We start from the raw sequence: 27,626 nt of genomic DNA, 5'->3' as shown, positions 1-27,626 counted from the left end.
AGATCAGCTCGTCATACACGATTGCTGGTTTGGATCTGGATTTCATAGACCAAACGGTGGCAGCACTTGGCCCGGACTCTGATGCTGAGGAACCGGAGGATATGGTTCCGTGCACTGAAGAATTGCCCCCAGGTCCTGACATCCAGCCTGCGGGTAAACGTACCAAGCATGCACCGGAAGAGATAGGTGTTACTCCGGATCATTCCTATGCGCAGGTTACTTCAAATTCTGTGGACTCTCAGGAGATGGACTGGGAGCATCTGTTGGAATTTGCCAACACTCTGCTTGGTGAATATGTTCAACATAATCAGGAAGCCTTCTCTGACTCTGCTCCCAACGATGTTCTGGAAGCAACCGTCGACCCAAAAACTGTCCTACGCTCCTTTTCGGTATTTTATGATCGCGCGGTGATACTCTTCTTCACTGGTCAAATCCCGCTGCTTTCCCATATTCGCCAATGGCTGCAGAGTCTGCTACAAGGGGAATGTGTTGAGGAGATTTTTGTTGGATCCCGAGGTTTTTTTGAGGTCCTCTTGAAAACTGAGATGCACCGTGCTGCTCTCCTGTCTAAACTGCCGTTGTTTTTTGATCATCGGTTGGTTCATGTGGTTCCATGGCGCCCGATGGCAGATTTCCAGCGCCTCCTGCAACGTGAATGCCCTGTGTGGGTAGAAGTGGAAAATTGTCCGGCTGTTTATTGGCCGCTATTGAAGGATGCTATGGCTGCTGTGGGCACGGTTCTGGTCCCTCCCAGTCTCAGGGCTGTGAATCGCAACCGCTTGTGTATGTTATGGGATACTGCAAGGAAACGGCCTGCTTGGTTACGCCTCAATTGCTCTGGCATGCATCCGCTACACTTTCGTTTGAAATGGGGCAATTTTGCCGGCCATTGCTTTTCCTGTGAACAATTGGGACACTTTATGGCTGAATGCCCTGAGCAACAACACGTTTCAGATACGGGTCATGTTGCTCCGCTCATGGAAGATATGGTGTGCGATGCTCCGTCGCAGGATACTATCCATCCGCCCCAAGTTCTGGCCAAAGGTAAACAACAGGTTTCGGGTCTGGATTCCCGTGCCACTGATTGGGTTGAAGTACATGCCAAAAAAGGCACCAGGATTGGTGCTGGCATGGAGAGTACTGTGCCTACTACCTCACAAGATTCCATGCGAACATACATGCGCAGGAAGGAAATGATGTCTTCTGAGCGCTCTGCCCCTGCTATGGTTTCTTCAGCTCCCCGTCATCAACCAGCCAGGAAAATGTATTCGGATCGTCTAAAGGGCCCACCTGCACAGCTGGCTTTTGATACCAGGGGCAATGTCATTACTCCGTGGGATCGTCGTTACCCACGTTCCAACCCCAAGCAAGCAGATATGCCGTCTACTTCCAAATCTGGCCCTCAGAACTCTTTTGCGGTGTTGGCGGATTTCTTGGATGAGGGAGTCCTGGACATTCTCGCCGACAAAGTCAAATCGAGGCAAGCTGTGCCTCGTACCTGATTGTGTTTTGTATACACATGAAAGTGGCCACGTGGAATGTGCGAGGGATTTGTTCTCGCCACAAGCAACATGCCATGTGGACGGCATTGTATGAGAATCAATGGGATGTCCTATGCGCTGTTGAGCACAAGAGTCACGGTGACGCCAGTAAAGTTGTGGATTGCCATGGCTTTCGTTTGTTCTATGCAGGAACACAGGCTATGCATTATTCGGGTGTGCTCATGATTGTACACGCCAAATATTAGCCTGTTCTTATTAAAAATGATGTTCATGGCCGCTTCTTGGTGGTTGAAATCCTATTCGAAGGGGAAATCCTATGGTTACTTGGCCTCTATGCTCCGAATGATTCGTTCTCTTGCCGGGAGCTTTGGCAGACTTTGAAGACTTCATTATCACTTGGCAGAATGGCTTCTTCGTGGGGGATTTTAATATGTGTGTTGATTCTTCCCAGTCTACATCGGAACACTCGGTCATGGATGCACCGGAAAGTCGTATGTGGCAAGAGTTGGCTCTTGCTGTTCTTAAGCAAGATCTTTGGTCCTGGCTACACCCGTCTTCTCCAGGCTTTACTTTCCATTCAGCCCAGTATGCCACAACATGGTCGCGGCTGGACCGTATATATATCATGCAGAATGATGATTTGCTGCCTGAGATGCTCGAAATAAAAGTGTTGCAGCAATATGTCTTGTCGGACCATTTCCCTCTGCAGTTCGAGTTGCTTGCACAACCCATTGCCCCTTTCAAGCAATTTCTGGAGAGACTCCCTTTGCATTTCAACTCGTCCTACTTAAAGCATACAATTTTTCAGGGCTATATGCAACAATTGCTTGATAGATTCTCCTTGGACTTTTCCTCTCAGGGCACTGCGTCATTTGAAAGATTGCTCTCTAATGTGCAGCGGGTTGCTCGGCAATATGGGATCTATCATGCCTCTCTTTGTCGGCGCCGTCGACAGGCAGAGGAGGACCTGCTGGTTTTGGTTCGCTCCCTGCTGGTGGACACTCTGGATGATGCATTTCTGCTTGCACTGGCCATGCGGGTGACCGATCTTATTAAAGAATTCCAGCTAAAATCGTATCAGCAGGTCAAATTGCAACATCTGACAGAGACTTTGCAAGATAGTGCATGTCAGACCCATAAGTTCTTTCGAGCTCTCCATGCCTCTCCTGCTCGAGAGAATATGACCAGACTCGAGGATGCACAAGGCCATTTTATCTTGGATCCACAGACTATTGTGCATATGTGCAGGAATTATTTCCGTGACCTTCTCGGTTACGCTTCTCCACCTTTAGCCCAAATTACTCAGGCCCGTTCGGTTTTTTATGACCTGGTTCACAATCAGCTTCCGCAGGACATGCAAGCTACTCTGGAGTCAGATATTGGAGAAGCAGAGGTTATGGATGTCTTATTACACTTGCCCAAAGATAAAAGTCTGGGTTGGGATGGTCTCACCAATGAGTTCTTTGAGGCTTTCGCTACCCAACTGGCGAAACCATTACAGGCGTTGTTTCAACAGGTGTGGGAAACGGGAATCATGCCTCCCTCATGGAAACAAGGACTTATTAAACTGCTTCCAAAAGTTCCTTCGCCATCTAAGTTGACTTAGTGGCGCCCCATTTCTTTGATGGGTTCAATGTACAAAATCTTTTCCAAAATAATGGCGAATCGGCTCCATAAGCATCTCCCTGCCCTTGTGCACCCTCTCCAGTATGGTTTCATTAAGGGCCGACATATTCTACACAATGTTTTGAATGCCCAATTGGCCATTGATTATGCCCGCCATTCTAATCAGGAGGTGGTATTGATTCAACTGGACCTGGAAAAGGCTTTTGACTATCTGGACTGGTCTTTCGTTGCTGACCTTATGTCTGCTATGGGCTTTGGTGCTCGGATGTCTCGTCTGATCTACACCATTAGTGCTGCGGCGTCTTCGCGAGTCATGCTGAACGGAGGTGTTACTGAGCCATTTGTCCTTGCCCGTTCTGTCAGACAGGGGTGCCCTTTGAGCCCTTTATTCTTTGCCCTTGCGACACATCCAATTCTTTCCATGTTAACACATATGGCCGCCTCTTCCCAGTTGGCCGGACTGTCGCTTCCTACAGGATAACACTTCATTGGCCAATCAATGGCGGATGATACTTTTATGATTTTGCGGGCGGATAAGGATAACCTTCGAAAAGCATTGGATGTTTGGGGTCTCTTTGGTCAAGCGTCAGGCCTTCGTATCAATGCGCTCAAATCAGCCATTCTAAGCTGCATGGAGTCGGATTTGCAGTCCTTGGACTGGCAGGGTCTGGTTGTTCCTCGAGGTTCCATTGTAAGGCATCTTGGATACCCTTTGGGTGTTGATGTTCCCCCAAAACAGCTTCTGCAGTGGATTTCTCAGAAAATGGTGGCCAAGTTTATGTATTGGAAGTCCCAGGCCTGGCCTTTTCATGTTCGCCTCAAAGTAGCCTAGATAATTATGTTGCCAATGCTCACATATTTCTTGCCATTGTTGCCCTGGACTCCCACGACTCTGAATGCTCTCACTCAGTCTATTCGCTTCATGCTATGGAAGAAGGACTCAGTGCATGCAGGTATTTCCTGGATCTCGTGGTCGCATGCGTGCACCCCCAAACACATGGGTGGCAGAGCGATTTTAGATGCCCAAACTCACATGCAGGCACTTCGTTGGTCCCTTTTCCGCGCCATGTGCTCGGATGATCATCATCCATGGGTCGTTATCGCCCATTATTTCCTCGAGGGCCATGGGCTTCGGCATGGCACTACCCAACTCCAAAGTTCTTGGTGGCATGTTCTTAATGCGGATTCGCGGTTTTCCAGTTCTTTGTCATCGCTGCTTACTCATTTGGTGTGTTCCTGGAAACACGTCCTTCAAAAGGCTCAGTGGCACCCAACGGAGGATCGCTTGGCTACTAACTCTTTTCAATTGGAAGTACTGGCAGTCTCGCGTTTACTTTCGTGGGAAGGTAAACATGAGCTTAGACCACAATTCAACCGGATGCCACGTTTGGGCTTGTCTTCAGTCGCGGATGCCACCCTTGCCAGTCGCAATGTGCTTATATCGTTTCGTACTGCTAGGAGGCTCTTCCGGATCCCTCGTGGATATAGGCCTATATGGGAACAGCTTTCGACGGTGCTCCAGAGCAGACAACCCTTTCCTGCTCTTGCTTTGGATCATCCCTGGCAGGATTGGGACCTACAAGGCCGGCTGCATTTGAGCAAAGCTTCTGCTAATCAAGTGTATCATCTTCTGGTTAAAGACAATCAATGGCTAGTTACTAAAGCGAATGCTTTATGGGGATTGCGTAAATCCCGGTCATAGTGGAGGGCAACTGTGATGGAGGGCTGGGTCAACAAGACACCCTTTAAATACAAAGTCTTTCTTTGGAGAGTGATGATTAGGGGTCTTCCGCTTGCTTCGGCTCTTTCCAAGCGACGAATCTCCAATGGCACCTGCTTCTTTTGCACCACTACTATGGAATCCGCCCGCCACCGATTTATTTCTTGCCCCGTCGCTAAGAAAGTCTGGTTGTTTTTGTCGGCCGTTTGGCGAGGGGTGGTTGGTATCACACTGCGCCCCTTTGATTGGGTTTTGGGCCAGCCCAAATACCCTACTCCCGCACAGCCACATATGAAGCTCATGTACCACTTTCTTCGATACTGGGGCTGTTGGCATAACTGGACCATTCGGAATGCTTTTCTGTTTGACTCCGCCCATAATGTTCAGCGGCATATTGTGAGGCTTAAGGGCCTCTTGTATTGGCAGTTAGCTCTTCTCCATCGTTCTGATTTGCTCTCTACGGAGGACTTCCGTCCTTGGCATATGGCAATTTCCTCCGCATCCTTGCCATGAAATTGTAACTCGTAGTACTTAGCACCTCTTCACATGATGGCCGGGCTTGTCATCATGTATCTTGTAATCAAGTAATATTGTATTTTTTTCGTAATTAATACAATTACCTTTTACGAAAAAGAGAGAGAGAGAGAGAGAGAGAGAGAGCTGCATGGTCGAGCAATGGTGTATCCTGGTCGCGACCTGCCGCCGCCCCTCTTTCGCCATCTGTCGGCTGCTTCCGTCGGAGTCTTGAAGGCATAGCCATCGCTCGCCACTAGTCTGCACTGAGGGCGGGGATCCCTGTCATCACCTTCAGCCCCTTTGTCTTCGTCCGTCCTAGTCCGAAACGCCGCCGTCTGTCTGAGTCCCGCCGCCTGTCAGAGCGCCCTGTGTTGTCACCTTCAGCCCCTTCGTCTTCATCCGTGAACGCCGCTGTTTGTCAGAGCGCCGTCTGTCAGAGTCCCGCCGTCTGTCAGAGTCCCACCATCGGCTCCTGTGTCCGCCGCCTATCAGGGCGCCTTCGTCTCTTGTTCTGCCCTCTGTTCCGTGCCCTACCTACTGTCCCGTGTCCCGCCATCTGTCCCATCGTGACCTCTGCCCAATCGCGCTACCACGTCACCAGCCGCCCCGCTGCCTTCGTCTGTGCTGCTGTTCGTGGCGCGGCCTACCTGTGCGTGTCCTTTTCTGCCGAGGCGTCCAGCTGCTATGAAACCCTACGCCCGTCAGTTGTCATAGAGACAGTGTCTCGGCTAGAGTGCCCACTGATCTGTACAAAGAAAAAGAGTGAGAAAGAGACTGCAGCTCTTCACTCGGCCCCTGACCGGCATACGCAATAATACAATATGGCTGGTCTGGATCTGGATTTTATAGACCAAACGGTGGCAGCTCTTGGTCCGGATTCTAATACCGAGGAACCAAAGGATATGGTTCCGTGCACAGAAGAGATGCCCCCTGGTCCTGACTTCTAGCCTGCGGGCAAACGCACCAAGAATACTTCGGAAGAGACAATGGATCATCAGGATCGTTCCTATGCTCAGGTTGCTTCTGATTCTGTGGAGTCTCAGGAGGTTGACTGGGAGCATTTGCTGGAGTTTACCAACACTCTGCTTGGCGATTATGTTCAACATAATCAGGAAGTCTTTTCTGATTCTACAACAGAAGATGTTCTGGATGCCACTGTGGACCCGAAAAATGTCTTGAGCTCCTTTTCAGTGTTCTATGAACGCGCCGTGATTCTCTTCTTCACTGGTTGGATCCCACAGCTTTCCCGTATTCGCTAGTGGCTGCACAGTCTGTTACAAGGGGAATGTGTGGAAGAGATTTTTGTTGGGCCCCGAGGCTTTTTGAGGTGCTGTTGAAATCTGAGACGCACCGTGTTGCTCTCATGTCTAACTGCCTTTGTTCTTAGATCGCCGTTTGGTCCATGTTGTGCCATGGCGCCCAATGGCGGATTTTCAGCGGCTGCTACAACGTGAATGCCCTGTCTGGGTTGAGGTGGAAAACTATCCCGCTGTTTATTGGCCACTATTAAAGGACGCCATGGCCGCTGTGGGCACTGTTCTGGTCCCCCCAAGCCTGAGGGCCGTCAATCATAACCGTTTGTGTATGCTATGGGACACTGCCAGGAAAAGGCCTGCGTGGTTACGTCTTAATTGCTCCGGCATGCATCCTTTACACTTTCATTTGAAATGGGGCAACTTTGCACGACATTGCTTTTCGTGTGGTAAATTGGGGCATTTTATGGCCGAATGCCCAGAGAAGCCCCACACTTCAGAACTTGAGCATGTTGCACTGCCCATGGAAGATATGGTGTGCGATGCTCCGACCAGCTAAAGTGTTGGATAAAGGTAAACAACAGGTTTCGGGTTTGGATTCCCGTGCCAATGACTGGGTCGATGTACGTGGGAAAAAAGGCAACAGGCCTGTTGCTGGCATGGTGGATACTGTGCCGACTGCCTCACAAGATTCCATGCGTACTTATATGCGCATGAAAGAGATGTCTTCAGAACACTCTGCTCCTGCTATAGTTTCCGTTGCTCCCCGTCAACAGCCCACAAGGAGAGTGTATTCGGATGGTCCAAAGGGTCCACTTGCTAAGCTGGCTTTTGATACTAGAGGTAACGTCATTACCCCATGGGATCGTCGTTATCCCCGTTCCATCCCCAAGACAGTGGATATGCCGTCTACCTCCAAATCTGGTCGTCCGAACTCTTTTGCCGTGTTAGCTGTTTTTTTGGATGACGGAGTCCTGGACATTCTTGCAGAAAAGGTCAAATCGAGGCAAGCCGTGCCTCGTACCTGATTTTCTTTTTGAATATACATGAAAATGGCCACGTGGAATGTGCGAGGAATTTGTTCTCGCCACAAGTAACATGCCATGTGGACTGTCTTGCATGAGAATCAGCGGGATGTTTTGTGTGCTGTTGAGCACAAGAGTCACGGAGAAGCAGGAAAAGTTGTGGGTTGCCATGGCTTTCGTTTGTTTTATGCAGGGACACATGCTATGCATTATTTTGGTGTGCTCATGATTGTCCATGAAAAATATCAGCCTGCTCTTATTAAAAATGATGTACATGGCCACTTTGTGGTGATTGAAATTTTATTCGAAGGAGAGATCTTATGGTTACTTGGGCTCTATGGTCCGAATGATCCTTTATCTCACCGGGAGCTTTGGCATACCTTGCAGACTTCCTTGTCTCTTGGCAGACGGGGCTTGTTGATGGGGAATTTCAATATGTGTGTTGATTCTTCGCAGTCCACATCGGAGCATTCGGTAATGGACGCGCCGGAAAGTCGTATGTGGCATGAGTTGGCTCTTGCCGTTCTTAAGCAAGATCTCTGGTCTTAGCTACACCCTTCTTCTACAGGGTTTACTTTCCATTCTGCCCAGTATGCAACAACATGGTCGCGGTTGGACCGCATATACGTCATGTAGAATGATGATTTCCTTCCTGAGATGCTCGAAATGAAAGTGTTGCAGCAATATGCCTTGTCGGACCATTTCCCTCTATAGCTTGAGCTGCTTGCACAACCCATTGCACCTTTTAAGCAATTTCTGGAGAGACTCCCTTTGCGTTTCAACTCGTCTTATTTGAACCATGCAATCTTTCAGGGCTATATGCAGCAATTGATTGATAGATTCTTATTGAACTTCTCCTCTCAGGGCAATGCCTTGTTTGAACGATTGCTCTCTAATGTGCAGCGCGTTGCTCGGCAGTATGGGATTCATCATGCATCTCTTTGTCGCCGGCGTCGACAAGCAGCGGAGGACCTGTTGGCTTTGGTTCGTTCATTGCTAGTGGACACTCCAGATGATGAATTTCTGCTGTCACTGGCAATGCGTGTGGCCGATCTTATTAAAGAGTTTCAGTTGAAATCTTATCAGCACGCCAAATTGCAACATCTGACGGACACTTTGTAAGATAGTGCTTGTCAGACTCATAAGTCCTTTCGAGCTCTCCATGCCTCTCCTGCGCGAGAGAATATGACTAGACTCCAGGATGGAGGAGGTCAAATTGTCCTTGATCCGCAGACTATTGTGAATATGTGTAGGAATTATTTCATCGATCTTCTTGGTTCCACTTCTCCCCCTTCAGGCCAAATTACTCATGCCCGTTCAGTTTTTTATGATCTGGTCCACAATCAGGTTCCACAGGACATGCAAGCTACCATGCAGACAGATATTTGTGAGGCGGAGGTTATGGATGTTCTGTTACACTTGCCCAAGGATAAAAGTCCTGGCTGGGATGGTCTCACCAATGAGTTCTTTGAGGTTTTTGCTACCCAACTAGCGAAACCATTGACGGCTCTGTTTCAGTAGGTGTGGGAAACGGGGATCATGCCTTCCTCCTGGAAAGAAGGGCTTATTAAACTGTTTCCAAAAGTTCCTTCGCCGTCTATGTTGAAACATTCGCGCCCAATTTCTTTGATGGGTTCTATGTATAAAATCTTTTCCAAAGTAATGGCGAATTGGCTCTATAAGCATCTTCCTGCCATTGTGCATACTCTCCAATATGGATTCATTAAGGGCCGAAACATTCTGCACAATTTATTAAATGCGCAACTGGCGATTGATTATGCAAAACATTCTAATCAGGAGGTCGTACTCAATTGGACCTGGAAAAGGCTTTTGATTATCTGGACTGGTCTTTCATTGCAGAACTTATGTCTATTATGGGCTTTGGCGCTCGTATGTCTCGTCTGATTTACACCATCAGTGCTGCGGTGTCTTCGCGAGTCATGCTGAATGGAGGTGTTACAGAGCCATTTGTTCTTGCCCGCTCCGTCAGACAGGGGTGCCCTTTGAGTCCTCTCTTCTTTGCCCTTGTGACTCATCCGGTTATTTCGATGTTATCTCATATAGCAGCTCCTACTCAGTTGGCTGGATTGTCCCTTCCTTCTGGACAGCACTTCATTAGTCAATCCTTGGCTGATGACAGCTTTATGATTCTGCGTGCAGACAAGGATAACCTTCGCAAAGCATTCGATGTTTGGGCTCTCTTTAGTCAGGCTTCTGGTCTTCGCATCAATGCTTTGAAATCAGCCATTCTCAGCTGCTCGGAGTCGGATTTGTAGTCATTAGATTGGTAGGGTATGGTTATTCCCCGTGGCTCCATTGTCAGGCATCTTGGGTACCTTTTGGGCGTTGATGTTCCCCCAAAGCAGCTGCTACAGTGGATTTCACAGAAACTGTCAGCTAAGTTTCTGTATTGGAAGTCCCAGGCCTGGCCCTTCCATGTTCGCCTCAAAGTAGCCCAGACAATTATGTTGCCAATGCTCACATACTTCTTGCCGTTGCTGCCGTGGACTGCTACTACATTGAATGCTCTTACTCAGTCTATTCATTTCATGTTATGGAAGAAGGATTCTCTCCCTGCAGGCATTTCCTGGATTTCTTGGTCGCATGCGTGCACCCCCAAACGCATGGGTGGAGGGGCTATTTTAGATGCCCAAACTCATATGCTGGCACTCCGTTGGTCTCTTTTCCATGCCATGTACTCGGATCATCATCCGTGGATCGTTATAGCCCGTTATTTTCTAGAGGACCACGGGCTTCTGCATGGTAATACCCAAATCCGGAGTTCTTGGTGGTATGTTCATAATGCCGATTCTCGATTCTCCAGTCCTTCTTCATCTCTGCTTTCCCATTTGGTATGTTCCTGGAGACTGGTCCTTCGGAAGGCTCAGTGGTATCCAGTAGAGAATCGTCTGGCTACTAATTTTTTTCAATTGGAATTATTGGTAGTCTCGCGGTTGCTTTCGTGGGAAGGTAAACATGAGCTTCGTGAAAGGTGAGAAGGATCGAAGCTTGCACGCGAGCTATGGCGGGAGAGTAAGAGCAAGAAAGAGAGAGACAAGAAATGGGAACTCCAACAGTCACAATGTGTGACCGGGCCTTCCTTTATTCAAACTGTCACTAAAAGAATAAAGAATAAAGTGACGTGACGGGCGCCCACCACCTGCAGTGTGTAGTGGCGGGTACTGTCAGTGTAGTAATATACGGGGCGGCACGGCGGAGGCGCCTTTACCCCCAACAACCTCCCACTTAAAGGCGAATCTGCCCTAGTGAGAGAAAAGAAAAAAGAAAAGACAGTACAAATGTACATAGGTACAAGGGATGAGGAAAGGTGACATCTCATCCAACGCCCATCAACCTCCTGAGGAAGGCAAAGCGCTCAGTAGTGAGGCTCTTCGTGAGTAGATCTGCAGGATTCTTGTCAGTGGAGATCTTGACAAGGTCAACAGACTTGTCCTCCACGACACCACGTATGAAGTGATACCTTACCTCAATGTGTTTCGTCTTCGCATGGAAGACCGGATTCTTAGCCAACTGAATGGCACTCATAGAATCTGAATGCAGTGTAGGTGTAGCATCAATCCCAAGGTCAGCAACTAGACGGCCTAACCATATGGCCTCCTTGCAAGCCTCAGTGGCTGCAACATACTCGGCCTCAGTGGTAGACAAAGCCGTACACTTCTGAACCCTGGACATCCAAGAGACAACCCCTCCAGCATAGGTGAATACATAGCCAGAAGTGGACGTCCTACTATGTGCATGTCCTGCATAATCGGAGTCAGTGTACCCCACGACCCCTGTATCCTGGCTGCCATAGCAAATACACATATCTGCTGTGCCCTTCAGGTACCTCATGATACCCTTCACGGCATCCCAATGTCTGCTGCCAGGTGTAGCCATATAGCGTGCCACAACACCAACTGCATGCGCAATATTTGGACGAGTGGCTATCATGGCATACATCAAACTGCCCACGGCTGAAGCATAAGGGATCTTGGCCATCTCGGCCCTCTGCTCATCTGTCTGCGGACAATCGGCCTGTGATACCTTCACATAAGAAGGTAATGGATAGCCAATAGGCTTTACCTCCTGCATGCGGAAGCGCTCAAGGACTTTATGAATGTACTCCCGTGGTGAGAGATACAAAAGCCCCTGATGCCTATCGCGCTTAATGCGCATCCCAAGTATATGTGAGGCCTGTCCCAAATCCTTCATCTCAAAGCTCTTCTTCAGCTGAGATTTAAGAGCATCTAGCTCATCATGAGCTTTCCTTGCTATCATTATATCATCAACATAGAGTACCAAGATAAGCAAACTGCCATCACGGGCTTTCTTCGTGTAAAGACACGGATCCATAGCACTCCTACTGTAGCCCTGTGACTGCATAAAGGCATCAAACTTATGATACCATTCCCTAGGTGCCTGCTTCAAGCCATACAAGCTCTTCTTCAACTTGCACACTAGGTGCTCCTTGCCAGGTTCTACAAAGCCCTTAGGCTGATCCATATAGATCTCATCATGCGAGTCCCCATGTAGAAAAGCCGTCTTGACATCCATCTGATATAGATCTAAGTCAAGCTGTGCAACTAAAGCCAAGACTAAGCGCAGGGTGGTCATCTTAACCACAGGAGAGAAGACCTCATCAAAGTCCACACCATGTTCCTGCTTAAAACCCTTTGCTACCAATTTAGCCTTGTATGCCGGCTTGGGGTGTCCAGGGGTACTTTTCAGCTTGTACACCCACTTGCATGGCAAAGCCTTCTTGCCCTTAGGCAAGGCAACCAAATCCCAAGTCTCATTCTTATGCAGGGAGTCTATCTCAGACTGCATAGCCCTCTCCCAGGAGTGACTGTCACCCCTGCGCATAGCCTCATCATAAGTGAAAGGCTCTCCTGCATCTGTAACCAAAACATAATGCATAGAGGGCTGAAATCTATCAGGTGGACGTCTGTCTCTAGCAGACCGTCTCACCGCAGGCTCTGCTGCCTATCTAACTGCCTGTCCAACACCTTGGCCCTGTGGAGGAACTGCTGCAGGCTGTACTACTAGCTGTGCTGGAGCTCTAGGCTCCTCCTGAAAGATCACTTTGTGGATCTCAACCACCTTCTCAGGCTGCCTGTGCATCTTGTCTTCATGGAAGACGACATCATGGCTACGTACTATTTTCCGCGCCTACGGATCCCATAGGCGATAGCCCATCTCTCCTGACTCACCATAGCCAAGGAATATGCATTTAATGCTCTTTGGATCCAATTTACTCCTCTTGTCCTTGGGCACATGGCAGAATGCCTCACATCCAAAGACACGAAGATGCGCATAAGAGGGTGGCTTACCAGCCCAAACTTCCTCTGCAACCTGGAAATCCAATCCATTGGAAGGCGATTGGTTTATGACATGCACTGCCGTACTAACTGCCTCAGCCCAAAAACTCTGTGGTAGGCCTGCATGGCTAAGCATAGAGCGCACACGCTCCTGAATAGTCCTGTTCATGCGCTCAGCCAAACCATTCTGGGGTGGGGTGTAAGGGGCGGTCAACTGACGCTTAATACCCCTATCATCACAAAACTGCTCAAAAGCATGCGAGACATATTCTCCCCCATTATCTGTCCTAAGGCATTTCAGCCTATACCCAGTCTGGTTCTCAACAAGAGCAAGCCATCTCTGAAAAACTGCCAAGACATCGGACTTCTGCTTTATGGGATAAGCCCACACTTTCCTAGAAAAATCATCAATGAAGATAACGAAGTACTTCGCGCCACCCATAGACATGCAAGGCATAGGTCCACAAATATCGGAATGCACCAATGCCAAGGGCTCACTCATGCGTGGCCTACCCGATTTCTTATGCGTAGACCTATTCTGCTTACCATAAAGACAATGATCACACGAGTCAAAACATGCATAATCCAAAGGCGGAAGATACTGCAAACCACATAACATTTTCATTCCCTTTAAAGACATATGCCCCAAACGGGCATGCCAAAGTGATACATGTGGGATAGAGCCCACTGCCAAAACATGGTCTACAGAAGACCCAGATACAACAAGAGGATAGAGGCTGCCAGCCTTGGCGCCTCTAGCAAGCACAAGTCTGCCTTTGGTGATCTTCCAGGCAGAATCCCCAAAACAGACATGAAACCCTACATCATCCAACTGTCCTGCAGACATAAGACTGCGCGTAAGCACAGGTACATGACGTACATCCCTGAGCAAAAAGGAACTGCCAGTGGAAAACTGCAACTGAATATCTCCACAGCCCACAATATCAAGAGACCTGTCATCTCCAAGCCTGACTGATCCAGATACAGTACGGTAAGAGTGAAACCACTCACGGTAAGGCGTCACATGGAAGGACGCACCTGAATCCAATAACCAGCACTGTGCATACATACTAGGTGTCTCAGTCAAGTGTGAAGCATTAGAAGAACTAGTTGCAAGTATGAACTCATCACTACCATCGGAATCCTTGGTCTGCATGACATTAATTTCTTCAATCTTGACGCTGGACTTCGCAGGTACTATGCTGCGATCAGAGGACTTCTGCACTTTCTCTTTGCCCTTATCCTTGCGCTTCTCATTGCGCAACTCATGACACTGTGGTCTGATATGGCCCTTTTTCCCACAATGATGACAAGTGACATTTGCATTGCGCCCACGCAACTTGCCACGAGATTTAGACCGACCCTTTTGCGAGTCACGGCCTCGGCCATTACCACGGTCATACCTGTCATTCCTGCCTCTAACTGTCAAAGCATGACTACCACGAGAGGCATCCAAGTTTTTGCGATTCACCTCTTCCTGAAGAAGAGCACTCTCAACATCTTCCAATTTTAGAGTAGCACTAGAGGCACAAAGAGCAGTGCGGAATACATCCCATGACTCATTCAGAGTCCCAAGCAAGAAAAAAGGAGTTACTTCCTCTCCAAAGGTGATATCCTGCGAAGTCAGGTTCTTCAGTATAGCATGGAACTGGCTCAAGTGAGCAGACATAGTCGCATTATCCTTCATGCGCAGATCCATAAGCTGCTTCAACCAGTACATCTGACTCGCCGGACTTTTCTTATCATAAAGATTCTTGATCTTATTCCATAGATCCCATGCACTTTGTGCTTCCTCAAATACATTATAATGTACCTGTTTAGTGAGAGACAATACAATCGTGGACTTGCATAGCTCATCAAGTTCAAGCCAGTCGTCATTGTCCATAGTTTCAAGCTGCTCCCCACTCAACCGAAGTGGCTTAATCTGAGATTTCTGCACCAAAACCTGCCATATTTGACTCTTCCAGTAAGAGTAGTTGGTACCATCCAACTTTGTAATGTTAAAGATGGCACTATCATGCGAAGATGACACCATTATGCAGGCTGGAAATGCCCAAACAGTCCAAAACTGCTTGCTGTTTTACTACAGAAACTGCCCAAAAATGACCAAAACGGGGTCCAAAGGGCGAGCAGAGTGTGCCAAAAGTTGCTGCCCACTTAGTACTAGGTGCAATACACCAAATCAGGATATTTCAGCATGAAAAGTACACCTCAGTCCACCAATAACTGCTTGCTGTAATAAATTGCTGGTATGCAGTCTAGAGAGCAAACTGTCCCAAATCAGCCAATATTTCAGGCCAAAATCATGGCATAATCATGTGCATACATTCCCAAGGCACTAGGCATCATGTAGACCGCATACGGGCATCAAATAGCACAACCGGAATGGAGTATAAGCATCAAATGCCAATGCCAAGTGTGGCTGCCCTATTTCTAGCACTGTATAACAGTAAATAACAGTCCCAAATCAGCCAATATTTCAGGCCAAAATCATGGCATAATCATGTGCATACATTTCCAAGGCACTAGGCATCATGTAGACCGCATATGGGCATCAAATAGCACAACCGGAATGGAGTATAAGCAGCAAATGCTAATGCCAATGGTGCTGCCCTGTTTTCAGCCTGTTATGACAGTTTATGACAGTCCCAAATCTGAAGAGATCAACCCCGAATGATCAAGACCAATGCCCAAAGCTTGAATGACATCAAACATGAAGTCTATAGCCCTCTTGATCAAGGTAGAGAGCAAGAAGCAATGGCCAAGTGTGGAGCTGAAGTAGATGAGTGCTCACAGCCTGGAAAAAAATGATGCAATCTGCCCTGTTGGTGCTGAACTTGCTGCTGCTCCACATGGGCTGAAAAGGGGGTAATGGGGGGCTCAAGAAGGGCCTATCAAAGGCCTATGACAAGCCTCTTTGAGCCTTGATAGGTGTAAGGCACAATATGAGGGGAATAAGCTTCAAGGGTTTGAAGCCATGGCTGCCCTTGCTGTTTGCAACCTGTAGACTGAAATAAAACCCTGAAAGAATGATCAAATACCTCAGTATCAATGCCTTGAAGGTGCCTCAATAGGCTGGGAAGGTGCTCGAGAAGCCGGGGAGTGACGGGAGCTCGGGGAGATTGGATATGGCTGCTGGGATGGAGATCCAATGCGTGAAGCGAGTCGATGCGAAGGTCGGGAAGCACCAAGTCCAGCTCAAGCAAGAGAATGCCAAGCTCTGATACCAGTTGAAAGGTGAGAAGGATCGAAGCTTGCACGCGAGCTATGGCGGGAGAGCAAGAGCAAGAAAGAGAGAGACAAGAAATGGGAACTCCAACAGTCACAATGTGTGACCGGGCCTTCCTTTATTCAAACTGTCACTAAAAGAATAAAGAATAAAGTGACGTGACGGGCGCCCGCCACCTGCAGTGTGCAGTGGCGGATACTGTCAGTGTAGTAATACACGGGGCGGCACGACGGAGGCGCCTTTACCCCCAACACTTCGACCAAAATTCAACCGCATGGCACATTTGGGATTAACTTCAGTCGCGGATGCCACCCTTGCCAGTCGCATGTCTTGATATTCTTTCGTACAGCCAGGAGGCTTTTCAGGATCCCTCATGGATATAGGCATTTATGGGAACAACTTTTGATGGTGCTCTACAGCAGACGCCCCTTTCCTGCCATTGCTTCGGATCGTCCCTGGCAGGACTGGGACTTGGCAGGCCGGCTGAACTTAGAAAAGGCTTCAGCTAACCAGGTGTATCATCTTCTGATTAAAGATCATCAATGGCTGGTTACTAAAGCTAATACTCTATGGGGATTGCGTAAATCCCGGTCATGGTGGAGGGCAACTGTGATGGACAGCTGGTTGAACAAGACACCCTTCAAATATAAGGTCTTTCTTTGGAGGATGATGATTAGTGGTCTTCCGCTTGCTTCAGCCCTTTCCAAGCGCCAAATCTCCAACGGCAACTGTTTCTTTTGCACCACCAGTGTGGAATCCACCCGTCACCGATTTATTTCTTGCCCCATCGCTAAGAAAATCTGGTCATTCTTGTCAGCCGTTTGGCGAGCGGTGGTTGGCTTATCGCTACGCCTGTCTGATTGGGTTTTTGTGCAGCCCAAATACCCCACACCGACATAGCCACATATGAAGATCATGTTTCACTTTCTGCGATATTGGGGCTGTTGGCATAACTGGACCGTTCGGAATGCTTTTCTTTTTGATATTGGCACTTTGACATGCTCTCTCGGGAGGACTTATGTCCCTGGCATCTGGCAATTTCCTCTGCGTCTTTGCCATGACTTTGTAACTCTTAGGTCATCTGGTTCTTGTAAAGAGATAGTGTCCTCTTTACACACGATGGGGTAGACCCATCGTGTATCTTGTAATCATGAAAACTTGTACCTTCTTCGTAATTAATACAATTACCTTTTACGAAAAAAAAAAGAGAGAGAGTGCGTCTTTGCCATGACTTTTGTAACTCTTTTGTCGTTTAGTACTTTACAAATATAACATCCATTACGAAAAAGAAAAAGAAAAGAGAGAGAGAGAGAGAGAGAGAGAGAGAGAGAGAGAAAGAGAGAGAGAGAGAGTGTGTGTGTGTGATGGAGAATGGGAGCTCGTCGTCGGACCTGCGCAGGGTTCGTTCGGTGCCCTGCCGTTGATTTCTCCCGCCCCGTCACGTCATCGGTTCGTTTGCATGCCCCGTCACGTCCGTTCGCTTGTTCGTTCGTTCGCGCACCCCGTCAGTTTGCTTATTCGCCCGCTCGCCCTATCACGACAGTTCGCCCCATCTCGTTGCCTGTTCGTCCGTGCGGCTTTCCCTGAGAGTGCCTCCCTGCCCTGTTTGTCCGTCCGCCTGGTTCCCTGACAGCGCCTCCCTACCCTGCCTGCGACCTGACCCTGCGACCTAACCCTGAGACCTGACCCTGCGCAGGAACGACCTGACCCTGCGAATCTGCTCCGTTTTTCTGCCCGACGACCCCGACCATCTGTATAGCAGGCGGCTGCATTGTTGACTCCACCGTCAGACTTCACCGTCAGTCCCCCGTCTCGTCTCGCCTTCGAAGCCCCTGTACTAAGAGCGACTGGCACGCAGTCTTCTAGGTTTCCGGCACAGCAGAAAGAATTCTGTGATACAACAGAGGGTCGGTCTCCGCCGTGTGAGAAACCAGCTTTCAGGGGTGCAGATTTTTGACTCAGCAGACAAAGACCTGTGCTCCAGCAAGACACACAGAAAGAGAGAGAGAGAGAGAGAGAGAGAGAGAGAGGCCTGTGCGCCCTGTGTTCCACCCTCCTGCCCCTGCACTGTTAGGGTTGTGCCCTGCCGCACGCCCTCTTGGGATAGGTCGTGACTGCGGCGGACAAGGTCGCGTCTCCCGCTCTTCACCGCGCATCAGTCCTCCTTCGGGTTCCAATTGTGATACAATATGGCTGGTCTGGATCTGGATTTTATAGACCAAACGATGGCAGTGCTTGGTCCGGATTCTGATACTGAGGAGCCTGAGGATATGGTTCCGTGCACTGAAGAGATGCCCCCTGGTCCTGACATCCAGCCTGCGGGTAAACGCACCAAGCATACTTCGGATGAGACAGTGGATCATCAGGATCGTTCCTATGCTCAGGTTGCTTCGGATTCTATGTACTCTCAGGATGTTGACTGGGAGCATTTGCTGGAATTTGCCAACATTTTGCTTGGCGATTATGTTCAACATAATCAGAAAGTCTTTTCTGACTCTGCACCTGACGATGTTTTGGAAGCCACTATGGACCCGAAAACTGTCCTGCGATCCTTTTTGGTGTTTTATGATCACGCTGTGATACTCTTCTTCACTGGTCGAATCCCACTACTTTCCCGTATTCGCCAGTGGCTGCACAGTCTGCTACAAGGAGAATGTGTTGAAGAGATTTTTGTTGGGCCCCGAGGGTTTTTTGAGGTGTTGTTGAAATCTGAGACGCATCGTGCTGCTCTCCTGTCTAAATTGCCTTTGTTTTTTGATCGCCGGTTGGTCCATGTTGTACCATGGCGCCCAATGGCAGATTTTCAGCGTCTGCTACAACGTGAATGCCCTGTTTGGGTAGAAGTGGAAAATTGTCCGGTTGTCTATTGGCCACTGTTGAAGGACGCTATGGTCGCTGTGGGCACTGTTCTGGTTCCTCCAAGTCTAAGGGCTATGAATCGCAACCGGTTGTGTATGTTATGGGACACTGCAAGGAAAAGGCCTGCTTGGTTACGTCTCAATTGCTCTAGCATGCATCCGTTACACTTTCGTTTGAAATGGGGTAATTTTGCAAGACATTGCTTTTCCTGTGGACAATTGGGGCATTTTATGGCCGAATGCCTGGAGCAGCAACACACTTCAGATGCTGGCCATGTTGCGTTGCCCATGGAAGATATGGTGTGTGATGCTCCGTCGTAGGATGCTATCCACCCACCTAAAGTTCTAGACAAAGGTAAACAACAGGTTTCGGGTCCGGATTCCCGTGCCACTGACTGGGTTGAAGTACGTGCAAAAAAAGGCAACAGGGTTGTTGCTGGCATGGAGAATACTGTGCCTACTACCTCACAAGATTCCATGCGTACCTATATGCGTAGGAAGGAAATGTTGTCTTCCGAGCGATCTGCTCCTGCTATGGTTTCCTCTTCTCCCCGTCCTCAGACCACCAGGAGAATGTATTCGGATCGTCCAAAGGGTCCACCTGCTAAGCTGGCTTTTGATACCAGAGGCAACGTCATTACCCCGTGGGATCGTCGTTATCCCCGTTCCATCCCCAAGCCAGTAGATATGCCATCTACCTCCAAATCTGGTCCTCAAAACTCTTTTGCTGTGTTGGCGGATTTCTTGGATGAGGGAGTCCTGGACATTCTTGCAGAAAAAGTCAAATCGAGGCAAGCTGTGCCTCGTACCTGATTTTGTTTTGAATACACATGAAAATAGCCACGTGGAATGTGCGAGGAATTTGTTCTTGCCACAAGCAACATGCCATGTGGACTGTATTGCATGAGAATCAATGGGATGTCCTGTGTACTGTTGAGCATAAGAGTCACGGGGAAGCCGGAAAAGTTGTGGATTGCCATGGCTTTCGTTTGTTCTATGCAGGGACACAGGCCATGCATTATTTGGGTGTGCTCATGATTGTAAATGACAAATATCAGCTTGTTCTTATTAAAAATAATGTGCATGGTCGCTTTCTGGTGATTGAAATTTTATTCGAAGGGGAGATCTTATGGTTACTTGGTCTCTATGCTCCGAATGATCCTTTATCTCGCCGGGAGCTTTGGTAGACTTTGTAGACCTCCTTGTCACTTGGCAGACGGGGCTTCTGGATGGGGGATTTCAATATGTGTGTTGATTCTTCCCAGTCCACATCGGAGCATTCGGTAATGGACACGCCAGAAAGTCGTATGTGGCATGAGTTGGCTCTTACTGTTCTTAAGCAAGATCTCTGGTCCTGGCTACACCCGTCTTCTACAGGCTTTACTTTCCATTCTGCCCAGTATGCGATAACATGGTCGCGGTTGGACCGCATATACATCATGTAGAATGATGATTTTCTTCCTGAGATGCTCGAAATGAAAGTGTTGCAGCAATATGCCTTGTCGGACCATTTTCCTCTGCAGCTTGAGCTGCTTACACAACCCGTTGCACCTTTTAAGCAATTTCTGGAGAGACTCCCTTTGTGTTTCAACTCGTCTTACTTGAAGCATGCAATCTTTCAGGGCTATATGCAGCAATTGATTGATAGATTCTTATTGGACTTCTCCTCTCAGGGCACTGCTTCATTTAAAAGATTGCTCTCTAATGTGCAGCGGGTTGCTCGGCAGTATGGGATCCATCATGCCTCTCTTTGTCGGCGGCGTCGACAAGCAACAGAGGACCTGCTGGCTTTGGTTCGTTCTCTGCTGGTGGACACTCCGGATGATGCATTTCTGCTAGCACTGGTAATGTGGCTGGCTGATCTTATTAAAGAATTTCAGTTGAAATCGTATCAGCAGGCCAAATTGCAACATCTGACGGAGACTTTGCAAGATAGTGCGTGCCAGACTCATAAGTTCTTTCGAGCCCTCCATGCCTCTCCTGCTCGGGAGAATATGACCAGACTCGAGGATGCAGAAGGCCACATGATCCTTGATCCGCAGACTATTGTGCATATGTGTAGGAATTATTTTGGCGACCTTCTTGGTTCCACTTCTCCACTTGCAGCCCAAACTACTCACGCCCGTTCAGTTTTTTATGACCTGGTTGGCAATTAGGTTCGGCAGGACATGCAAGCTACTATGGAGTCAGATATTTGTGAGGCAGAGGTTATGGACGTTTTGTTACACTTGCCCAAGGATAAAAGTCCCGGTTGGGATGGTCTCACCAATGAGTTCTTTGAGGCTTTTGCTACTCAACTGGCGAAACCATTGAAGGCTTTGTTTCAGCAGGTGCGGGAAACGGGGATCATGCCTTCCTCATGGAAAGAAGGACTTATTAAACTGCTTCCAAAGGTTCCTTCGCCGTCTACGTTGAAACATTGGCGTCCAATTTCTTTAGTGGGTTCTATGTATAAAATCTTTCGAGAAGTAATGGCGAATCGGCTCCATAAGCATCTCCCTGCCATTGTGCACCCTCTCCAGTATGGTTTCATTAAGGGCCGAAACATTCTACATAATGTATTCAACGCGCAACTGGCGATTGATTATGCAAGGCATTCTAATTAGGAGGTCGTACTGATTCAATTGGACCTGGAAAAGGCTTTTGACTATCTGGACTGGTCTTTCATTGCTAAACTTATGTCTGCTATGGGCTTTGGTGCTCGGATGTCTCGTCTAATCTACACCATCAGTGCTGCGGCGTCTTCGAGAGTCATGCTGAATGGAGGTGTTACTGAGCCATTTGTCCTTGCCCGCTCTGTCAGACAGGGGTGCCCTTTGAGCCCTCTCTTCTTTGCCCTTGCGACCAATCCAGTTCTTTCGATGTTATCTCATATGGTAGCTTCTACTCAGTTGGCTGGATTGTCGCTTCCTTCTAAACAACACTTCATTAGTCAATCCTTGGCTGATGACAGCTTTATGATTTTGCATGCGGACAAGGATAACCTTAGAAAAGCATTGGATGTTTAGGCTCTCTTTGGTCAGGTGTCCGGCCTTCGCATCAATGCGTTCAAATCAGCCATTCTCAGCTGCACGGAGTTGGATTTGTAGTCCTTGGACTGGCAGGGCGGCTAAGTTTCTGTATTGGAAGTCTCAGGCCTGGCCCTTCCATGTTCGCCTCGAAGTAGCCTCGACAATTATGTTGCCAATGCTCACATATTTCTTACCATTGCTGCCCTGGACTACTACGACTCTGAATGCTCTTACTCAGTCTATTCGTTTCATGCTATGGAAGAAGGATTCATTGCATGCAGGTATTTCCTAGATTTCTTGGTCGCATGCGTGCACCCCAAACGCATGGGTGGAGGGGCTATTTTAGATGCCCATACTCACATGCTGGCACTCCGTTGGTCTCCTTTCCGCGCCATGTGCTCGGATCATCATCCGTGGGTCGTTATAGCCCGTTATTTCCTTGAGGATCATGGGCTTCTGCATGGCAATACCCAAATCCGGAGTTCTTGGTGGCATGTTCTTAATGCTGATTCGTGGTTCTCTAGTTCTTCTTCGTCGCTGCTTACTCATTTGGTATGTTCCTGGAAACTGGTCCTCCAGAAGGCTTAGTGGCATCCAGCGGAGGATCGCGTAGCTACTAATTCTTTTCAATTGGAATTGCTGGCAGTCTCGCGATTACTTTCATGGGAGGGTAAACACGAGCTTCGACCACAATTCAACCGGATGGCACGTTTGAGCTTATCTTCAGTCGCGGATGCCACCCTTGCCAGTCGCAATGTGCTAATATCGTTTCGTACAGCTAGGAGGCTTTTTAGGATCCCTCGTGGATATAGGCATTTATGGGAACACCTTTTGATGGTGCTCCAGAGCAGACAACCCTTTCCTGCCCTTGCTTCGGATCATCCCTGGCAGGAATGGGACTTTGAAGGCCGGCTGAATTTAAACAAAGCTTCTGCTAACCAGATGTATCATCTTCTGATTAAAGATCATCAATGGCTGGTTACTAAAGCAAATACTCTATGGGGATTGCGTAAATCCCGGTCATGGTGGAGGGCAATTGTGATGGAGGGCTGGTTGAACAAGACACCCTTCAAATATAAGGTCTTTCTTTGGAGAGTGATGATTGGTGGTCTTCCTCTTGCTTCAGCTCTTTCCAAGCGACGAATCTCCAATGGCAACTGTTTCTTTTGCACCACTACTGTGGAATCCGCCCGGCACCGATTTATTTCTTGCCCCATCGCTAAGAAAGTCTGGTTATTCTTGTTAGCCGTTTGGTGAGCGGTGGTTGGTTTCACACTACGCCCCTTTGATTGGGTTTTTGGGCAACCCAAATACCCCACTCCGGCACAGCCACATATGAAGCTCATGTATCACTTTCTTAGATATTGGGGCTGTTGACATAACTAGACCATTCGGAATGCTTTCCTTTTTGATTCCGCCTATAATGTTCAGCGGCATATTGCTAGACTTAAGGGCTTCTTGTATTGGCAGCTAGATCTTCTCTAGCATTCTGACATGCTCTCTAGGGAGGACTTACGTCCCTGGCATATGGCAATTTCCTCCGCGTCTTTGCCATGACTTGCAACTCGTAGTACTGGAACCTCTTCACATGATGGCGTAGCGTCATCATATCTTGTAATCAAGTAATCTTGTATTTTTTTCGTAATTAATACAATTACCTTTTACGAAAAAAAAAAAGAGAGAGAGAAGAAGGCTTGATGTAAATCTATACATTAATTTAAACTTTCTTTTGCCAAGAAAAGAGAATTCTATTAATAGCACCTTGGAGAAGATACATTATTCAGACTTCTTCATGATAAAAAGAGAGAAAGAGAGATGAAATGACATGTTAGCATTTGCAAAAGGCCAAAATGACATATGAGACCATGAGTTAGAATCATCTCTATGATGATACAACTGTCTGAAGAGAACAATAAATGTAAATATAAATCAATAGTAGAAGAAAACTAAAAGCTATAAGCTAAAACTAAAAAAGAGAACTCTAGCTGATAAAGAAAGCTCTAGATGGCACAATTTCATGGGGGTATAAGGACCTAGCTCTAGCTTGAGCAATAATAGAGAGAGAGTGTGTGTGTGTGTGTCCCTGCACGCACATGTGCACCTTATGTTTTTGGAGGGATTTATGGTAGGCTACTTCTAGGTTGTAGCTATTGTGGTGCTTGTATTCCCATCCGTAAACTCATATCTCCCCATATGGACAGATGGTGTTTGGCAAAACAAATCCTAGTCATGATGGACACTGTCAGAAAGGCCTAGAAGACCAGAGCCAGCAACCATATGGCTGCCCCCATGTACAATGTAGCACTTGTTTTAAAGGTGCCACCAGGCTAGGTCATTTCTTGATCATTTATTTGGAAAAATCTCTGATTAGAAGAAATATTCTGCAAAAGCTAATAAAGTTTTGAATTAGACTTGAAGAACTTAGGATCACTCTACAAATAAAAAATGGAGGCATAAAATTTGAATGACAATGCATATCTCTATACTTGGAAGGATGTTGGAATGCTGTGTATGGTGACCTATTAATTTTCAAACCGTAATTGCAGATTCAAGTCCATATTGTGATTGGTTCTTATCAATATATGTTACAGTGGTTGTGGATGGTAGAAAGTACATCTCTGACCAGTTCTCTGTGACAGTTCAACTGGCATGCTTTTCAATTTATTCAAGGTATTATTCCACAACTGAAGATAGTCAGCAAGGGTTGCAGTGTGTGAATGCTTTTCATGGTTGAGAGGATCACTTATTCATTTTATGTAACCAAAAGTAAGCTAAAGTGTCTTCATTTTCATAGTCGAATTGGTATGTACATCATAAATGCATGGTTTTTCATCCTGTGCCATCCTCATAAGACAGTTGACAATCACTTCCCCTTTGAAAGAGCAGAAGAAAATGTGCTAGATTTCTCTTTATGTTCCAATAAGAACAAAAACTTCAGCAGATCATTTCCACAAGTGAATCCTGATACCAGGACATAGTGTGTGCTTTAATGAATATAATATCTATCAAATTGAAGATCATGTGCAGTTAAACAGATCACACTCAGAAGGCAGTGTGATATTTCAAATTCACAGACCATTTGCAAATAAGTCATATTCCATTGATAGAAACCTTCAAATGATTTTCATTTTTACACAGTATGCCTACAATGCATGTACACTGGTTATTTATTTTTTGTTTCATTAACTTTTATGGACAGAACTACAAGGTTGCCTGCAATTAACTTGCTCTGTCAATGTGAACTGTGATCAGGGTGTGATATTGGATTATTAAGGTGAATACTGAAATTGTATTCAGGTGACCTATCTTTCAATCACATCTACTCTTAAAATGTTTTCCTTGTCCCAAAGAATTCTAATATTTCTGTCTTTTCCACTGTTATGATTACCTGGATCAACAACAAGAATCTGTGGTACTTGTCCTACTATCTTCTCAAAAAATGAAACATAGAGCCTGTATGAACCAGCCACTGTTATCCTCACAGTTGCCAAGTAGGTAACGTTTTCAAGTGTTTTAGCTTGAATTATGGTACTTGCGGTCCAAGGACTTGGATCTACAATGATTGTAAAGTTGAGTTCATAATTTGAATAAGACAGTTCTGAGGTTTTGATATTAACAAGCGCCTTCTCTCCAGCATAAAGTTTTCCATTTGGGTAAAGGCTGATGCTTAATGTCTGCAGAACTTGACCTTGGTCGTCTGAAATGTAGATTGGACACGTCAATATGATTGTACAGTTCTGTTGTAAAATAGTTAGGATATCATTAGATGATGATAAAACTCAGCTCTATGGGGTCTTGATTTAGTATCCATTTTCTTTTTCTCTCCACAAGCCAGGTACTTGCAAACTTTTTGAACTCCACTATTATATTATGTTCACATATGCTTATCATTAGCATCTGAAAAATAGTTGCATTGACTAGTTTGAAGTTTACTCTGGTCTGATTTGGATAGATTAACAGATTTGGAGCCAAGGTAGGATGGTAGAATATTATTCAATGCAGATCCCTGGAGAGTGGTTTGGGGACTGTTGACCCTGAGTACCATAGCCAAGTATATCACAAAGAATGACCATTTAGGATTTAGGGACATTGGCAATGGTACTTTCTATCTGTGTCCCCATCCCATGTCATATTGTCACAAGGGATGGCAATCCTGCCCATCCCCTGTTCCCCCCTCCTTGCCCAACTCTCTGTTCCATGTGACTATGTACCCAGGCTTCTGCTCTAGAAGGGCATTCAGAAATGTCTGGAGAAAATTGGAGGCCCTCTCTGTGTGGATTTTTGCTACCATGCATGCTACTCTTGATAGAGGATATGATGACTTAGTCTCTACCTGAAAAGTTGGTGGTTAGGGGTCTCATGCTAGGCGGATAGACCAAGAAGCTTCTCCTCTAGGTCTTTTTGGAATGTTAAAAGGAGATTCGAGGTTCTCTCTAGGGTGGAGTTTTTCTACTGTGCATACTACTCTTTGTATGATGATGACTTGGAATGTTAAGGGGAGATTCGAGGTTTTCTCTAGGGTGGAGTTTCTCTATTGTGCATAGTACTTTATGATGATGACTGGGTCTTCATGTGGGCACTGTTGGGAATAAAGGCCTCGTGCCTTTTAAATGTGCTCGGGTGTGAACACACCCTTAGCACTTGTACTTACACATATATATCTATCTAAAAACCTAAAGGTACACACTCGTCATTGTACCTGTAAACCTGTTCACTCTCTACTCTGCTCTCTCTCACTCTCTCTACCTCTCACTGTGGGTAGCAACAGTCTGTCTCGAACTCTGTGCCTAACCAGTCCCTACAAACTGGTATCAGAGCGCAGAGTGCACTCTCCCCGAGGTCAAAGGCAGCTCACGTACAGCAGCAGAGGCAGCTCACGTACAGCAGTTGAGTTTGTGTCCCCCGCCAGACAGGAGAGAGGAAACAGTCGCAGGTGACCAGCGACACGGGCAGGACCAGGCGACTGGTCCAGCGTGGACCAAAGGGCAGCAGTGGGCAGCAGCAGGTGTGACGGGCAGCAGTCGCAGACAACTGGACTTTGTGTCCAGAGCTACAGCCTGGTGACAGCGACCAGACCAGGTCTGAAGACACGCTGCATGTGACACCAGACGAAACGGGGTGCAGGTGACAGTCTTCAGGTAGGTGACAGGTCAGCGATTGACTGGCAACAGTTTCCGACTTGCAGGCGACAGCTCCCATGGCATCAGGCTGCAGTTTCTGCAAGGCGACAGGTCACGACGGCAGGTGGCTGGTCAATGGGAGCAGATTCGTCATTTTCCTTTGCAAATTTTTAAATTTTTTTTTCAAAGGTTCCCTGCAAACAAGCCCTTTGCTCACTGACGGGCGTTCGTGCGTGTAAGCACTGTCAGGATTTTTGGGCAGATTTAGGCCCAAAAATTTGGGGCTTTTCCCGAGTTTGGGGATCTTAACGCAAAATTGGACAATCTGACTCAGAAATTGCAAAGTCGGTGCACATTTGCCCGGGAATTTTGGGGTTTTTCACATTTTAGTGAAATTCTTTCAATTTCACTGAAATTAGTGCATGCAGGACTTGGAAAATTTGGGGAT

At 47.3% G+C, this 27,626-nt stretch overlaps 1 protein-coding gene across 1 annotated transcript in view; it reads right to left on the bottom strand.

The window, feature by feature from the left end:
• Positions 1-27,626, bottom strand: part of LOC148014751 (uncharacterized) — a 285,635-nt gene that overhangs the window by 93,554 nt on the left and 164,455 nt on the right. The window contains exon 16 of the mRNA XM_087666600.1: positions 25,447-25,755. Coding sequence (XP_087522726.1) covers positions 25,447-25,755 — 309 coding nt within the window. The remainder of the gene's footprint in view (positions 1-25,446; positions 25,756-27,626) is intronic.

This window comes from Lygodium microphyllum, chromosome 25 (genome assembly GCF_053477565.2).
Source record: "Lygodium microphyllum isolate KBCC chromosome 25, Lygodium_microphyllum_v1.1.10, whole genome shotgun sequence".
Taxonomy (NCBI): domain Eukaryota; kingdom Viridiplantae; phylum Streptophyta; class Polypodiopsida; order Schizaeales; family Lygodiaceae; genus Lygodium; species Lygodium microphyllum.
The sequence above is the reverse complement of the archived record's forward strand: the minus strand, read 5'-3'. Positions and strand labels throughout refer to the sequence as shown.